Here is an 18243-nt window from a genome sequence, read left to right on the forward strand (position 1 = left end):
ATGCCACGGTACTCTGCCCAGGGGGACAGCTTGAGGCTCTGTCTCAAAAAAAAAAAAAAAAAAAAACCACCATAACATACCAGCACGATGGACTCTTTGTTGTGTTAAAATTCAACGTAGATATTTGGGTGCATGGATTTAACATAATTGTTCATTCTCTATATATGCGATATTTGTGCCTGATGTCTTCATTTGACTTTATGTTGACCATACCTCTATGAATGTAGTGCTTCATAATTTTTTTTTAGACAGTCTCACTATGTCACCCTCAGTAGAGTGCTGTGGCGTCACAGCTCACAGCAACCTCAAACTCTAGGGCTTAAGCAATTATCTTGCCTCAGCCTCCCAAGTAGCTGGGACTACAGGCACCCACCACAACACCAGCTTTTTTTTGTTGTTGGTGTTGTTGCAGTTGTCGGTTGTCGTTGGTTAGCTGGCCTGGGGCAGGCTCAACCCACCACCCTCGTGCATGTGGCTGGCGCCATAACTACTGTTCTATGGGCACCGAGCCACTTCATAATTTTTTAAAACAGCTGCATAATTTATTGTTTAATTTTCATAAATATTCTCTAATTATTGGATCTTTCCAACAATTTTTCCAAAGGTTTTTACTTCTGTAATTAAATCTGAAAGGAACCTCTTAAGTCAAGAATTTTGGGGTTCTGTCCTAGAGGTTTGGGGTTGGGAGAGTACAGGCAGAGTCTTACTATCACAGAGGCTACCTTGCAGTGACATCATCATAGCTTACTGCAGCCTTGATTTTCTGGGCTCAGATGATCCTCCTGCCCCAGTTTCCTGAGTAGTTGGGTCTACAGTCATGTGCTACCATGCTATTTTTTTCTTTTTTTTTTTTTGAGACAAGAGTCTTACCATGTCTCCCTCAGTAGGCCATGGCATCACAGCTCACAGCAACCTCAAACTCTTGGGCTTAAGTGATTCTCTTGCCTCAGCCTCCCAGGTAGCTGGGACTACAAGTGCCTGCCACAACACCTGGCTATTTTTTTGTTACAGTTATCGTTGTTGTTTTAGCAGGCCAAGGCCAGGTTTGAACCGCCAGCCTCGGTATATGTGGCTAGCGCCCTAGCCGCTGAGCTATGGTTGTGGCCCCAAGCTATTTTTTCTATTTCTTTTGTAGAGGCAGAGGTCTTGCTAAGCATCCATTCCACCTCGGCCTCTCAAAGTGCTAATTACGGATGTGAGCCACCATGCCAGGCCTATGCTGTTTTTTACACTGACATCTGAGAGCAGAATTATAAACTTACAAAGAAGCTTAGAGTGGGGTTGGTGCCTGTAGCTCAGTGGCTAGGGTGCCAGCCACATACACTGGAGCTGGCAGGTTCGAATCCAGCCCGGGCCTGCCAAACAATGACAACTACAACCAAAAAATAGTTGAGTATCGTGGCAGGCACCTGTAGTCCCAGCTACTTGGGAGGCTGAGGCAAGAGAATTGCTTAAGCCCAAGAGTTTGAAGTTTCTGTGAGCTATGAAGCCACAGAACTCTACCCAGGGTGACAAAGTGAGACTGTCTCTTAAAAAAAAAAAAGAAAAGAAACATTCCAAATCTATTTTTTTTTTTTTTTTTTAGGCAGAGTCTCAGTATGTTGTCCTCGGTAGAGTGCCATGGTTTCACAACTCACAACAACCTCCTGGGCTTAAGTGATTCTCTTGCCTCAGCCTCCCAAGTAGCTGGGACTACAGGCATCTACCACAATGCCCAGCTATTTTTTCGTTGTAGTTGTCATTGTTGTTTGGCAGACCTGGGCTGGGTTCGAACCTGCTAGCCCCAGTGTTAATTGGCCAGCATCCTAGCCACTGAGCTACAGGTGCCAAGCCCAAATCTACTCTTTTAGTTATTTTAAAGTATACCCTAACTTGCTGATTATAGTCACTTTTTTATGCTATCAACTATTGTTCATTGTATGTAGTACCTAATTATCTGACAATGTGTTGGCACCCATTAATGTTCCCCACTTTAACATGGGGACCTAAAGTAGGCAGATTTTTTAATAAAAGGATTTATGCTAACTTGTATTTCTGCTAGTTTTCAACAAGGGCCTAAATTTCTAGACTTGATCATAATAGGTCTTATTGTTGTGTCCTACCTGGAATGTATGTCAGGTCACTGAATTAGAAATGCCCCCCTTACTGAGGTAGCAGGGGAGGTACTAGTAGGTGTCCCCTGCAGCTTCTCACCCCAGCAGTCATTCTATTCTTCCAGGTGTTTATTTTGAGCCAGAGTGTAGCAGTGACAATGTGGATCATGGTGTGCTGGTGGTTGGCTACGGATATGAAGAAACAGAATCGGATAACAATAAGTTTTGGCTGGTGAAGAACAGGTATAAATTGCTAAAAATGCTCGTTTGAAATTCAAAAGGGAGGTCTTATTTGCAGTCAGTATTTGGATTCAGGTCCACAAAGCCTTAAACATACATACTTCTGAAGTCCGACCAGTTTTTATCCTCCTTTGGTTGAATAAAGAATATTAATATTTATAACATTAAGATACTGTCACAGACATTTTAGGGGTATTAATGTGGTATTTGTACCATGATATTTCTAAATTCTGAAGATTTTCTTATTTCTGAAACATACCTAGCTGGAAGGACATCCACCCTTTTTCTACCTGATTTTGTAGGTTGTGAAAGGTCATAGTTCAGGGTCTGGGATAGGAATTATGTGCAGATTCAGACTCAATAATTATAAAGACTGAACAAGAGCACTTGCCTGTCCTAATTCTTTCTGTTAAGTCTGTGGTCACTGGTACACTGTAAGTTAGGTTAATGAACCAGTGTGCTGTGTTCTCTCTCTGAAATGGGAATCCTGCTCTCCTTTCAGCTGGGGTGAAGAATGGGGCTTAGGTGGTTACATCAAGATGACCAAAGACCAGAAAAACCACTGTGGAATCGCCACAGCAGCCAGCTATCCCACCGTGTGAGCTGACAGACGGTGATGAGGAGACACTTGACTGGGGACAGCGTGTGCAGAGAAGGAACTTTATCTTAAAACTGACCAGCCCCAACTGTGTGGAATACACACTTGAATCATTGAAGATCTGAGTGTGATGTGAATTCCATGACATTTGTACACTGGTAAAATGTTACCTCTATTTTAATTACTGCTATAATCATGTTTGTATTATTGATTTGCTTACTTACTTTGGATTTTTGTTTTTAAGAGGATGTATAAATTTTTACCTGTTTAAATAAAACTGAATATCGAATGTGGTGGGGTTTCTTTCTGTTTTAAATGCACTTATTGTGTAGTCAAACGTGAGCATGTCTAAAGACGTGACTCCTGTGCTAGTGGTTCACTAGGAGGAAGAGTGGGTGGCCTCCAGCTCTTCTGATCACAGATGACAGATGTTACATCAGCTGAGCAGTGGTTGTGTTGAGCCCAAGCCTTGATTGGAGCCAAATTTGACATGTGATCTATAAGGACAAAGGAAAGTTGTTTTAATAAGGGAAAAATTCACTTTTTATTTTTTTTTTAAATTCACTTTTTAGAAAAGTGGACAGATTGACATGATTTTAATACTAAACAAAGATCATATGCATTTCACCCAAGATGGTTGCAACCCAGTGAAGTTATGGGTCAGAAGTTTTGGAACATCTGCTGGTGAAATCCCTTGGCTACTTTGTAGTTGAGGCAGTATAGGTATTAATGGGTTTCCAAGGCTTTGAGTCCACAAGTGATGAGGGAGGGATAAACCCCCCAAGTTTTGGGCTGGTCTTTACAAATAGTATGCTGGCCTCAGAAGGTGGAAGACAAATGAGAGGATTAGAGATGAGTCTGTGGCTATGTTTACACCAAGCTACCTAATCCTTGAATTGTTTTTAAACAACAAGAAAAACTCACATTGTACTGGCTAAAACACATTATCGCATCACCTGTGTTTTCCAAATCTCATGCTCCCATTGAAGAAAATATAAATAAGTGAAAGTATTCAATGAATTGACTCTGTACTGGAGGAAGGAAATGAGGTGGACAACGGGGTCTCAGCCTGCAGAGCCTCCAGGGGTCTGTCCAAGTCCATCTGGATTGGACCATGTGCCATGCTGGTCTCTCCTGTACCCTTCCCTAGTAGCTAAAATTTTAAACTTTTGGACCTAAAATGACAAATGTGACATCTGAAGTGAAATTAATTTGGATTTTGTAATAAAATAGCCAGGGTGGTAACATGAAGGTTGGAGGGATTCCCAAGCTAAATACCTTCTGTGGATTGTGACTTAAATTTGATACAATTAGAATTTATGTAGCACCCACAATGTACCAGCTTTCACCACTGAGAATGAGACAGACCCTGCCCCATAGGAGCTGGTGCTGCTATGGAGAGTGAGGTGGTAGGGGAGGGCTTCCAGAAGAAGAAAGAAGACACAGCTGGCAGTAGAGAGATGAGAGGTGAGCATTTTAGCAGACACCAGCCAGTCAGTACCTCTGAGACAAGACCCTGTGGAAGCAATAGGGTCCAGGTGTTGGGAGATGGAGCTGGTTAAGAGGTAGATTTTTAGGACACAGGCATACAGGCAACATTGGGGAGTGCCATGAAAAGACTGTTTCTCCATTACTATAAAACACCTGGAAACCTAGTGGCCTGGAAACATCTTCACATTTCTTGACTGTACTCAGCTATATGGTTTTCACTTGGAGGTCTCTGTGATGGAGACATCTGTAGATTTGACTGGGCCGGACAGTGCTGGTGGTGGCTGAGTGTTAAGCTCAAGCTGTTAACTGGGGCACCTCCCTGGGGCCTCTCCACGGCTTGGGCTTCCCACGGCATCAACACTGGGGGAAATGCATGTCTACATTCTGAATTGATAAACTTTAAACACTAAATTTTACAAATGTTGGTGTTCATCTCTATTTGTAAATGAGTTAATAAAAAAAGATATTACTGGAAGGCTTGGTCCCTTTTCTCCAGGTCTACATCTAAAAAAGTTCATAATTCACATATGTAAAAGTCTTATTATGTGTAATATTTATGCCTTTAAGAAATATTTAATATGCATCCCCTATGAGATGGTGCTGCGCTGGGCTTGGGGACACAGAAGTGAGGCAAATGCTCATAGCTGCTGTCTCTAGGCTCACATCCCCACAGAGCAAGCAAATCAAAGCATGGCACATATCCACATGCAAGTGCAGCCTTGGTGAGGGCTGTGAAGGGGACAGCCCAGGGGACAATCAAGGCAGGTATCAGTGGCATGCCACCTCTCGGGATTAAGGCAGGTCCCGATCAAAGACTATCTGATCCCAATTTCAAGAGTTTACAGGTGTCAGAGCTTGGACAGGATATGAGAGGGCAGTTTCTTTTTGTGCTGTCTTATTTCAACTTTCTTACAATGAACTTTCATTATTTTCTTGATAATAGATGCAGAAGGATGTAGTTCAAGGAAAATAATAAAAAATTTGTAAAGGAGGAGGAGAGAAGTGGGGTTGAAATGGAGAGTCCTCAGGCAGCTTGATAAGGGCGTGTCTCCCATTTGAGGGATTTACACCCCTGAGAGTCTCACTGCCACACTGCTCAGCCTGTCCAGTCAGACAACACAGACATGAGGGTGTGCCACTAGCCAGCTGAATTCCATTGTGGTCCACGCAGAGGATGGGGGTCTGTTGAGCCTTGTTCCCAGGCAAGAAAATAGGGACCAGGCTTTGCTGGGGGCTGAAGGACAGGTACACAATGAGGGGATATACCAAGAAATGTTGTTCTCATGACACTGCTTTGGCGAGAATGCACGATGGATGGCTGGGGTAAGAATTTCCCAACATGTGTATCCTCAGCTTTCTCCACTGTCCACCACACGTGCATGGAGGGCCATGCTGGGCTACTGACAAAATTCCTCTCCCCAACTCTCCCAACCCTTTCCCCTTTCCCCACATTCAGGAACAGCAATAGACTGCTCATCACACAACTTTCAGGAAAAGCCTGTGACAGGTAGGAGCAAAGAGCAAATCCTAGGTTTGGGGTCCTTAATTCTTCTGGAAAATCATAGCAGAGGCTTCCAGTTTCCATTACAAAACAGGAGGAATTTTAAAGTCATAATCATCTACTATCAAATAAAAAGGTGAAAAACTTGAAAAATGAACAACTCTGCTTAGATCCGTCAGATTAGTAAAGTCGGGAAGCCCCAGTGATTGGAGAGACAGATGAATAACAAGAATCACGGCTTACAGTAGCAGAAACCCAGGGGCAGGAACAAGCTCGAACTAGCACCCAAGCAGGAAAACCAAACTATAAATGACAAGTTGCTGGAAGCTTGGTGTGGGCAAGTCTGAGTTAAAACTCTAGGGGGGCCCATCCACAGGAGGAGGGGGACAATTCGTTGAACTCCAATAGCTCTCTCAGAGTCTCAAAATGGAAAATGAGATAATTTTTGTCATGATTCAGGTGTCATGGCTCTAAAATATGCCAGAGCATTCTGTTCTTAACAAAGCCTGTCTTCAAGACAAACCACTTTTAACAAAGCTAACTTGTTGGGTTTCACCAAAATCTGTCTGACCTAGGGGAAGGGAAAAATCCACCTCTAGCCTGCTTTAGCCTTCCACAGAGAGAAGGGTAATCCCCAACCCCAGACCACTCTAACCCTCCTGTCCCACCTGAGGAGAGAAACACTGAGAAGCATTTGTAAATTTCACAGCCCAGGCCACAGGCTAATTAAAAGACTACGATCCACTCACAGGACTGCAGAATGATGTTTTCTCCCCCTAAACCTTACCACCACATCCTAAGCTTATTTGCCAGAGTTCCTTTTACCTGGTATGTCATACTCCCCTTTCCAACAGAAAATTACAAGGCATACTAAAAGGCAAAAGGCACCAGGAGAAGAGACAGAGCGAGCATCAGATCCAGATTAAGAGATGTCATGAATGTCAGAAATATCAGACCACAAATTTAAAATAACTATGATTGGATGGCACCTGTGGTTACAGTGGGTGCTGGCCCCATATAGCGAGGGTGGTGGGTTCGAACCTGGCCTGGCCAAATTGCAGCAAAAAAAAAATAGCCAGGTGTTCTGGTGGGCACCTGTAGTCTCAGCTACTTGGGAGGCTGAGGCAAGAGAATCGCCTAAGCCTAGGAGTTGGAGGTTGCTGTGAACTGTGAGGCCATGGCACTCTACCAACGGCGATAAAGTGAGACTCTGTCTCTAAAAAAATAAAATTAAATACATAAAATAACTATGATCACTAAGGACTGATGGAAAAAAATGACAACATGCAACAAGAAATGGAGAATGTAAAAAGAGAGTAGAAAATTCTAAGAATCCAAAAGCAATACCAATTCTCAGCAAACTAGGAATGAGGGAGAACTTCCTCAATTAGATAAAGAACATCTATAACAAACAGACAGGTAACACCATACTTAATGGGGAGGAGCCAGAAGCTTTCTCAGTAAGATCAGTTGCAAGAGAAGAGGTCCCCTTTCACAACTCCTTTTCAGCATAGTACCGTAAGTCCTAGCTAATGCAGTAAGATTTGAAAAAGAAATAAATGTTTGGGGGTCGGATTGGGAAGAAGAAATAAAACTGTGTTTGTTACGGTTAACACAGTTGCTATGCAGAGAATCCAAAAGAGCCAACCCAAACCTGCTCAAACCCATAAGCAAGTATAACAAAGTTGTAGGACACAGGGTTAATATCCAAAAGTTGATTGCTTTCCTATATATCAGCAAAGAGCAAATGGAACTTTAAAACAAAAGTACAGAAATCAGATGAAAGAAAGAGCTAAGTATGTTTCATGTTAATATATAAACAGACTTAATTCTTACCACTTCATCTGTAAACTCAATATAATCCCAATCAAAATCCTTGAAATTAGTTTTGTGAATATTAAAAAACTGATTCTAAATTTGTTATGAAAAGGTAAGAACTTAGAAGAGCCAACCCAATATTGAAGGCGAAGAAAGTCAGAGGACACACACTACAGAAATTCCAGACGTACCATAAAGCTGCAGGACTCAAGAGTGATACTGGTGAATAGATAGACAAATCACCGGTGAAATAAAAGAGAGTTCAGAAAGAGACCCACGTAAATATAATGAACCGATCATTGACTAAGGAGCAAAGGTTAAATACAATGGAGAAAAGATAGTTGTTTTAACAAATGGTACTGAAACAAAGGGCCATTCATTAAGAAAAGAATGAATCCAGGCACAGACCTTATACCCTTCACAAAAATTAACTCAAAATGGATCATATACCCAAAAGTAAAACACCTAACTATAACAGTCCTAGAAGATGACATAGGAGGGCATATGACTTAAGTGTGGTAATGACTTTTTAGATACAACACCAAAAGTACAATCCACGAAAGAAATAATTGACAAATTGAACTTCATTGAAATTAAAAACTACTCTATGAAAGGCACTGTCAAGAGAATGAAAAGGCAAGCTACAGACTTGGAGAAGATATTTGCAAAAGAAACATCTGATAAAGTGTCATTATCTAAAATACACATACGTAGAAAGAACTCTCAAAATTCAACCATAAGAAAACATAAGCAATTTAAAAACAGGCAATAGGCCAGGCATGGTGGCTCTCTCCTGTAATCCCAGCACTCTGGGAGGCCAAGGTGGGTGGATTGCTTGAGCTCAGGAGTTCAAGAGCAGCCTGAGTCAGAGTGGAGCTCCTCATCTAAAAATAACCAGGCATCATGGCAGGTGCCTGTAGTCCCAACTACTTGGGAGGCACCTATAGTCCAGCTACTTGGGAAGTTGAGGCAAGAAGATCTCTTGAGCCCAAGAGTTTGAGGTTGCTGTGAGCTATGACACCACGGCATTCTACTCAGGGAGACAAAGTGAGACTCAGTCTCAAAGAAAAGTAATTAAATAAAAATAGGCCATAGACACCTTGGCAAATAAGCATACTAAGATACCCCACATCGTATGTCATCAGAGAAATTTCAGTGAAAACAATAAGAAGCTACCACTAGATACCTATCATAATGACCAAAGGTCAAAACAGTGGCAACACTAAATACTGTAAGGAAGTGGAGAATCGGGAATTCTCACTCATCCCTCAAGGGAATGTAATATGATACCTTGGAAAACAGTTTGGCAATATCTTTCAAAATTAGCATATAATCCAGCGATCTCACTCTTTAGTATTTACTCAAATAAACTGAAAACTGTGTCCACACAAAAACTGACCCCCAAACTTGGAAGCGATTAAGAAGTCTTTCAGTAGGTGAATAAATAAATAAATACATGTGGTACATCCAGATAATGGAATATCACTCAGCCCTAAAAACAAAAGAACTCTCACATCACGAACAGATATGAAGGAAACTTCACTGAATGAAAGACTCCAATCTGACAAGGTTGTGTACTGTGTGATGCCAACTACATAACTTTCAGGAAAAGGCAAAACTATGGAGATAGTAAAATGATGCGTGGTTGCCAGAGATTAGGAGGTAGTTAGTGGTAAATAGAGAGAGTGAAGAGGACTCTTAGGACAGTGTAACCATTCCACATGATCCTATGACAGTGAATACATGTCCTCATGTAGTGTCAAAACCCACAGAAAATACAACACCAAAAGCAAACCCTCGTGTGAACCATGGACTTTGGCTAATAATGATGTATCAGTGTAAGCTCATACCATAATGAGAGAGGATACCCAGAAAAAGTGAGATCTGAAAAAACAGAGATCTTCTCAAGGAGACCCTACGGATACATCCACGAGGTGCCTCCCCCCACCCCCTCCTTGACTCAGCTTTTACGAATTTGTAAAAACTTAGCTTCCTGAGACCTGAAAACTAATGCTTCTGAAAAAGCCCCCTGTAAAAGCCAGAGCAGCTTGATTCAAACTGACCAATAAGAAAGGTAGACATGGGCCAGAACTTTTTGGAGATAAAAAGAAGAGTGAGCCAGTCCGGGAGCACGGTCCTTTTGGGATTCTAGGTCTGCACAGGCTGAAATAAAGCCCCTTCCTCTTTCAAACTCGGTGTTTGGGTGCTCTTTCTCTCCCTTAGGCCTCGTCTTCTTGCAACAATAATAAATGGACTACTCTGGTGTAGATGTGGACAGTGGGGAAGTTGTAGGAGTGTGGAGACACAGGGCACACAGCAACGTTCTGCATTTTTCACTCAATTTTGTTATCAACCTAACACAGTTCTAAATAATATTTATTTATTTATTTAACATTCTTCAGTAATTTTATTATCTCCAGTTTTTATGGTGCCATACCGTCTTTTCGCACTGTTTAAATTTCCAATTTCCATAATCCAAATGACAAAAAATTACTACATATTTCCTTATAGCCAAAAACAGACTTACTGGAATGTTTTCAGTTATAGTTGAAGGCAGCAACATTTACAACACTTAGCACTTTTGTTACACCCAGAAACATGTAGGAATTGCTCGCAAAGCAACTGTAAGATGAAAAGAATATTTTTGCAGATACTGACAGAATGGTTATGCATCTCTCTCAGCATAATGACTTGGTACCTTCATAGCCTTCCTGACCCCCAGCCTCACCTGAACCTTAACGCAATAATGTCAAGTCCTTATGCCATTATAATACTAGTACGAAATATTGTCATTAGTCTTCATTAGCTAAATACACAAATTATTAACTAGATACGCAAGTATCTAGTTTCAAATTAGATCCTTGGAATATGGCAAAATACAGGTTGGTTACCTTCACCTTAAACATAATTAATCACTTCCAAGTTTGGGGGTCGGTTTTTGTTAGAAGAAGATAATTGGACATTCTCAATGCTCCAGTTTGAAGTGATATTTACCTCTTAGTTTCTTGAAAATGAAGTTTTGAAAGTTATATACATAGGTTTCACTTAAATTATGCAGCAATCTTTTATTATTATTGTCCCAGATCTTGTTTAATGAAGATCTCTGTCATCAAATCAAGTATGATATTTCTTTTTTTTTATTGAATGGTAACTATGTACATTAAAAATATGGAACGCTTAACGAATTTGCATGTCATCCCTGTGCAGGGGCCATGCTAATCTTCTCTGTATCGTTCCAATTTTAGTATATGTGCTGCCGAAGCAAGCACGATATTTCACAACTATAAGAATAATAATCACTGGCAAAAGGATAACTGCAGCCAAATCCATGATGGCTTTTATTTTGCAACCACGCCACCACATCTGCCTTCGAAGTTGTTTGGATCTGTTGCTAAAAGCATTATCCGATAAGCTTTCTGATTTGTCCTGTAGTTCATCTAGTCTCTCCCCTCTCTCAATTACCTTTGTAATATTTTCTTGCAGAACATCAATAACTTCATCCACCTGATACTGAACATGCTTAATTTTATCATTTTTGGGTCCAAATATTGGTCCAGAAGGTCCTCTTAGAAAAAAGTCCTCTTCTTCATCTGAATCATCTTCCCAAAGATTTCTTCTTTCACATTTCACAGAACCAGTGACATCATCATCATTTAGGTGGTGCTTGAACTTGGGGGGCATATTTTACTCCCCAAGTATTTTTCTACTTCCCAGCAAAATAAGTATTCAGCACCTGTAGCTCCCAGGGAACTCCCGGCAGCTCTCTGGGGCCTGCCGGTGTGCGAAGGAGCCGGAGACTGAGGGAAAAGGCTGGGAGGGGAAGACAGTGGCCGCGGACCCCCCAGTAGGTCGCAGCACCACAGCTGCTACCCCTCCCCCAACATCGAGCTGATCGGCGCTCCACCTATTTATTTATTTTTTGAGACAGAGTCTCACTATGTCACCCACGGTTCAGTGCCGTGTCTTCACAGCTCACAGCAACCTCAAACTCTTTGTCTTAAGTGATCCTCTTGCCTCAGCCTCCCAAGTAGCTGGGACTACAGTTGCCTACCACAATACCCTGCTATTTTTGTTGTTATTGGAGTTGTCATTGTTGCTTTTAGCAGGCTCGAGTCGGGTTCAAATCCAACAGTCTCCCTAACCACTGAGCTATCGGCACCGAGCCAGTTCTAAATAATTTTTAAAAGATTGAAAGAATATCTAATGGGGGGGCACCTGTGGCTCAGTGAGTAGGGCGTTGGCCCCATATACCAAGGGTGGCCGGTTAAAAACTGGCCCTGGCCTGACTGCAACAAAAAATAGCCGGGCATTGTGGTGGGCACCTGTAGTGCCAGCTACTCTGGAGGCTGAGGCAAGAGACTCACCTAAACCCAAGAGCTGGAGGTTGCTGTGAACTGTGACACTACAGCACTCTACTGAGGAAGACAAAGTGAAACTCTCTCTCTAAAAAAAAAAGAAAACAAAAGAGAAAAGAAAGAATATCTAATTTTTTTTACAACGTGCTCTAATCTCATTACAGAATTGCAAAATAAAATTATTAGATACTACAAAAAAGTCATAACAATGCATTAGATAGGAGAAGGCTATCAGAGAGCTTTCTGGAATAATGGTAACATTGTATTATCTTGATAGATATTTAAGTTTATAGGTATATGCTGTAAAGAAAAATAAAAATATCAGTATGTCGTCGTCCCCCGCCCCCCTCCCCGCCCCAACACTACATGCAAAAGGAAGGGAAGGTCAAACCTAGAGGCTGAGTCACTGGCAACGTGCACTTTCAAATGAAAATCTATTACTCACAGGCCTCAGCCAGATTCCTGGGAAGGTAAAAGGCCTCAGGCGTCTACAAGGGTCACTCCTAAGGAAATTCCTTGTTGCCTTTCCATAACCAAGAAAGTGCAAATTGTAACTTTGCTCTACAGGCTAAATTTAGCTTCTAACACTAAAGTCTCTAAGATTCTACATTAATAACAAGTTTACCTTTCCAGGTGCAGAACAGAGACAAGATCAATCACTCTTCCACCTACCCAGGGACATCAACTTCATTGATTCTTCCTTCCCTCCTTTTTTCTTCTCAAATATCCAGCGCATCTTATATAAAAGGTAGATTTCCTAGGCCTAACAAGAATGTAACCATTTTGCCTCCATGCCCGCCTCACTCCTCAATTTTGTGTTCTGGATTTCCTGTTCCCTTTACTAAAGTTACCAAATCACCCTTTGAAAAGGAGTCACAGAAATGTTTAAGGGTTTGTGTTCTATCTTGCTGTATTGATTGAGACCTTTGCCTCAGTTACTTATGCTAGGTTTTCCGTGCAGTCATCAAAACTCAAAGAATGTACATTTCAGATCTGTGCATTTGATTCTATGTAAATTTTATAGTAAAACTAGAACTTTTAAACAAATATTAAGCCCTGGTTAATGATATGCATGCTGAAGTATTTAGAAGGAAGCATTGATGTCTGAAAATTACCTTGAAATGCATGAAAAATAAGATGGATAAATAGATACGGACAAGGACAGATGAATAGATAGGAATTAAAATAAATATTAAAATGTTAATGGTAGACTCTTGGAAGTAAGTGTTGGGGGGAGATTTACGTAGAGCTCATGGCACAGGTGGAGAAAAATTTCTCACACAGAGATTAAGCCATCTAAGTAAAAAGGTTGATTTTACCTTTCTTTTTTTTTTTGAGACAGAGTCTTAGTTTGTTGCCCTCCGTAGAGTCCTGTGGCATCATAGCTCACAGCAACTTTAAACTCTTGGGCTCAAGTGATTCTCTTGCCTCAGCCTCCCAAGTAGCTGGGACTACAGGTGCCTGCCAGTGACAATGCCCAGCTATTTTTAGAGATGAGGTCTCACTCTGGCTCAGGCTGGTCTTGAGCCCATGAGCTCAGGAAATCCACCTGCCTTGGCCTCTAAAGTGCTAGGATTACAGGCATGAGCCACTGCACCAGGCTTATTTTATCTTTTTAAGTGGAGAGAGATAGAAAGAGAAAGGGGGTGATAGTAAGAGAGAGAAGGGGTGGTGTTGGTAACCCAGCGGGTAGGGCGTCAGCCACTTACAAACTGCCAACAGCAACAACAACAACAACAACAACAACCAAAATAGCCAGGCATTGTGGCGGGCGCCTGTAGTCCCAGAGACCTGGGAGGCTGAGGCAAGAGAATTGCCTAAGCCCAGGAGTTGGAGGTTGCTGTAAGCTGTCACGTTACAGAACTCTACCAAGGGTGACATAGTGAGACTCTGTCTCCAAAAAAAAAAAAAAAAAAAAAAAAGAGAGAGAGAGAGAGAGAAGAGAAATAGAGGGAGAAAAGGAGAGAGAGCTGATGGCATGGCATGGCATGGCATTGCATCCAGAAAGAGAAGGGAGGTACCCGCAAGGAAGCCAAGTGGCTTGCCATATTTATGGGGACAAACACAAAGGAAAAATATAACAATTGCTGTCACTTGATGACAGAAGTGCTGTGTGAAACTGTTACATCCACTTGTTCCCTTTTTTTCTTAATAGCAGAAGCAGCTGCTTTTTCCTTGGAGACAGACTTATCCCTGGGGATGTGATTTTGCCATTGAGATATGGTTTGGGGCAAGAACAGAAGCCTGAAGCTCACTAGTCCCACGCACCGAGGAAATCATAAAGGTTGTACAAGCAGATTACCAAAGTGTGATGGCTTTCGCCCGTAATCCTAGCACTCTAGGAGGCTGAGGCTGGTGGATTATCTGAACTCACAAGTTCAAGACCAGCCTGAGAGAAAGTGAGACCCTGTTGCTACTAAAAATAGAAAAACAGAGATAAGAGGATCACTTGAGCCCGAGTTGGGGTTTGCAGTGACTCTACCCAAGGTGGCTGCTTGAGATTCTGTCTCAGAAGAAAAAAAAAAAAAAAGATTTATGTTTCTTTCCATCTGCTCAGCTCTTTTCAGATTGAAAACAGAAACACCCACACACACAGACTTCCTGGGGTGCCTGTTGACACAGAGCTCATAGGATTGATCTTAGCTGTTACTGAGAAATTGAGGGGTTAGATATTCCTTTTTCCTGTTATTTTAGAAAAGCTATCCATTCATTTTCCTCCTTCCTCTGATTAAAATTAAGATTTCCGTTTTAAAAATGAACTCAGAAACTGGTGATTTGGGACTGAGGTCTCCTTTTTTGTATTACCTTCCTGCTGGCATGCGTCATTGGGTTGCCCTTACCTGGGCGTTCATTTGAATCATTAAGGGGGAGGGGTTGAAAAACAGTCTTTACAGCAAGATTAGAGGCAGAAGGTGGGTTTTGCTGGAGAGAAACTGCTGAAGTTTGAATTAGGCTCTGTATCTAGGCTGTTAGATAGAACATAGGGTCTAAAATGAATACCATAAGCAGAGCCTGTTATGGGGCCTAAAAGAGGCATTAACCAAGAAAACTATGGACCCACCTGATGAGAAGAGTCTACAGCTCTGGAAAGACAGAGGACCCCATCGGACTACAGGCAAATAGGGATATTATAGAGCACCAGTAGTGGGAGATATGGAGAGATTATTAGGGTTCTCGGTGAGAGCACAGGTGGTGAAAATAGGATGGGGTAAGTCAGGCCAGTGCCAACATGACACAGGTGGCCTGGTCAGTTTAGGTCCTACTTGACCTTCACCTCCTGTCTCCTATTCGTACTTTTTGGTAAATTTAGTAAAGATGCCCATCTTGAGTAGTTTAGGAGGATTGGTTTATGAAATTAATTTTGAATTGGAAATGTAGTAATAGGTCCCTGAGTTGTACTGATTATTATTTAAAATAAGAGTTAATGTGGTCTTTGCTTTGAACCTTCATGTATAAAACTGTGGTTTTAGAAATAGAAGGACACAACAGTCTTGGAGAGGCTACTCTCACTGTTCTCCAGAATCCTGGCCTTCTGACAAAGTTTGGCGGACCTATCCTGTCTCTGTACGCTATTGGCTGATGGTGACAGGAGGCTGGATCATCTGGTAACACTAGTAGGGGCAAAGGACTGACTGGGCTGGTATGGAAGCTGGGCTGTGGTGACATTCACACAATGACAGGAGAAGCATAAAGAGGACAAAAAGGGCAATAAGAGGCGGCATATACAGCCTATGAAAGCTCACAGTTTTCAGACTTCCATCAAGTGACTCAGAGCCTGGTATCTCTGATGTGCTAGCAGGTAGAAACCCGTGGACTCTCAGGGAATTTGCTGTAGGCACAAGCAGATTCTGGAAGTCTGGAAGTTTGACTCTGAAGGGGATTCCCAAAAGCTCAGCTGCAGTGGGAGTGGTGAAAATTACTTTAAAAGGACCTTTTTTTAAGGTTGAAGACAGCCCATTTTGTCCTGGGAAATCCTTGAGTAAAGTTTGGGCTCTCAGCTGTAAATGCTGTGGTTCCTTTATCAGAAACTGCTGAGTAAGTTTTATTGCGGAATGTAGGTGCCAAGGGCAGGTGGAGAAATCAAGGAGAAAAACAACAAGGAAACAGTAGCTTATGTACAAGTTTAAAGGGGCTAAGAAACAAAGGCCTCAGAAGAGGCCAGGTGCGTGGCTCACTCCTATAATCCTAGCACTATAAGAGATGGAGGCGGGTGGAGTGCCCTGAGTTCACATGTTCAAGACCAGCCTGAGCAAGAGTGAGACCTCGTCTCTAAAATTAGCCAGGCTGTGTGGCAGGCACCTATAGTCCCAACTACTTGGGAGGCTGCAGGAAGAGAATCACTTGAGCCCCCTGGAGTAGGAGGTTGCTGTGAACTGTGACATCAGAAAACTCTATTGACGGCAAATAGTGAGACTCTGTCTCAAAAATATAAAAAATAAAAATAAACATTTAAATGTTTAAATAGAATCACAAGTCACTATAAAACTAGGGCCTTCCTTTAATCGAGAGTGATAGTCATCAGAAGACTTCAAAGGCAACACAGGAAGTCATACAGGTATAAACCTCGCCCTTTAAAGTTTAGTTTTTCTAGTTAGTCAAAAAGCCAATGACACAGGGATTCTCTTTATGAAACATAAAATTCCTGTTTCAGGCCAGTACCAAAAAGGTAAAGAAAACACTTCCATAGTATGATTAATTCTTTTTTTTTTTTTTCTTTTTGAGACAGAGTCTCACTTTGTTGCCTTTGGTAGAGTGATCTAGTGTCACAGCAACCTCAAACTCCTGGGCTAAAGCAATCCTCTTGCCTCAGCCTCCCAAGTGGCTGGGACTACCGGCATCCACTACAATGCCCAGCTATTTTTAGAGATGGGGCTCTCACTCTGGCTCAGGATGGTCTTGAACACATGAGCTCAGGCAATCTACCCATAGACGTGAGCCACCTCACCCAGCCTTTTTTTTTTTTTTTTTTTTTTGAGGTAGAGTCTTACTCTGCCACCCTGAGTAGTGGCCATGGCATCATAGCTCACAGTAACCTCAAACTCTTGGGCTTGAGCAAGCCTTTTGCCTTAGCCCTCTGAGTATCTGGGACTATAGGCCTGCACCACTACACCACTGACTAGTTTTTCTACTTTTAGTAGAGACAGGGGTCTTGCTTTTGCTCAGGCTGTCTCCAACTTGTGAGCCCAAGCACCACCTATCACGGCCTCCCAGAATGCTAGAATTACAGGCATGAGCCACTATGCTTGGTCCATAGTATGATTAATTTTATTTGTTTGTTCTTTATGAGAAGTCCATTTAGATAACTTGGAAGTTAACCACGATGAAAAGAGTACTTGAATTAGCAAGAATGTGTCCAGGGTCATGAATAAACAGTATAATATAAAGGAACGTAAACAAGAAAAACTTGTTTACCAAAGGTTACCCAGGTCATGTGAATTGAAAGGCATTTGAGTTACTTCTTCTTTTTTTTGAGACAGAGTCTTACTATGTTGACCTCCGGGGAGTGCTTTGACATCACAGTTCACAGCCACCTCAAACTCTTGGGCTTGAGCGATTCTCTTGCCTCAGCCTCCCAAGTAGCTGGGACTACAGGTGCCCACCACAACACTCGGCTATTTTTTGGTTGTATTTGTCCTTGTTGTTTAGCAGTCCCAGGCTGGATTTAAACCCATCAGCTTCGGTCTATGTGGCTGGCACCCTAGCCACTGAGCTACATACAGGTGCTGAGCTGAGCTGAGCCCAGCTGAGCCAGCTTTATGTTAAAGAAGTCAGCTCAGCTCACATAATTTCAAGGGGATTTTATTAGTGTAATTGGAATGTGGGAGGAGGTCATGAGAGGTGAAAAAGAGGAAAAAGGCTTCAGATAGTTACAAAAGGAAATGGCCTGGGATTTTTTAACTTATCCTTGAGTGATTTACATGCCCTGTGACCTTGAAGCCTCCTCCCTTGAAGCAGGGAGTTGGTGCACAGGCAGGGAGGGAGTTGGGAGCAGTTGGCCAGAGTGAGTGCAGCTGGGTGAGAGGGGTGGCGATGAAGACAAGGCAGGAGTGGGGACCGAGGGACCTGAAAGAGAAACCTCATCTGGAAGGAGAAGGAAGTGGTAGAGATTGGAGGAGTTGGCTTGGCGCCTGTGGCTCAAGTGGCTAA

The 18243-nt window shown here is 42.2% G+C and overlaps 2 protein-coding genes and 1 non-coding gene across 3 annotated transcripts in view; 1 reads left to right on the plus strand and 2 right to left on the minus strand.

The window, feature by feature from the left end:
• CTSL (cathepsin L) overlaps window positions 1-3223 on the plus strand; it is a 6467-nt gene extending 3244 nt beyond the window's left edge. Inside the window, exons 7-8 of the mRNA XM_012813855.2 lie at window positions 2219-2336; window positions 2836-3223. Coding sequence (XP_012669309.1) covers window positions 2219-2336; window positions 2836-2935 — 218 coding nt within the window. The 3' untranslated portion in view covers window positions 2936-3223. The remainder of the gene's footprint in view (window positions 1-2218; window positions 2337-2835) is intronic.
• Window positions 3224-4888: 1665 nt separating this feature from the next.
• Window positions 4889-11515, minus strand: LOC100957181 (vesicle-associated membrane protein 4). Its single transcript, XM_012813255.2, has 2 exons — window positions 11011-11515; window positions 4889-4926 (listed from the first exon to the last, which is right to left on the minus strand). Exons 1-2 carry the CDS (start codon window positions 11420-11422, stop codon window positions 4889-4891), a joined length of 450 nt encoding a protein of 149 aa, XP_012668709.1. The 5' UTR covers window positions 11423-11515.
• Window positions 10904-11010, minus strand: LOC111722932. Its single transcript, XR_002771561.1, has one exon. It is a non-coding gene; the product is annotated as a U6 spliceosomal RNA (small nuclear RNA).
• Window positions 11516-18243: the final 6728 nt, after the last annotated feature.

This window comes from Otolemur garnettii, unplaced genomic scaffold (genome assembly GCF_000181295.1).
Source record: "Otolemur garnettii isolate 467f Iridium unplaced genomic scaffold, OtoGar3 scaffold00006, whole genome shotgun sequence".
NCBI classification, from domain to species: domain Eukaryota; kingdom Metazoa; phylum Chordata; class Mammalia; order Primates; family Galagidae; genus Otolemur; species Otolemur garnettii.

What these genes read in the sequence shown, in the direction of transcription:
- LOC100957181 (XM_012813255.2), bottom strand. Translation starts at nt 11,422, where the DNA reads ATGCCCCCCAAGTTCAAGCACCACCTAAATGATGATGATGTCACTGGT. An exon ending in TCTTATAGTTGTGAAATATC is followed by an intron (nt 4,927 to 11,010) that starts GTGCTTGCTTCG and finishes GAACTTTTTTAG; the next exon opens with ATGTAGACCTGGAGAAAAGG.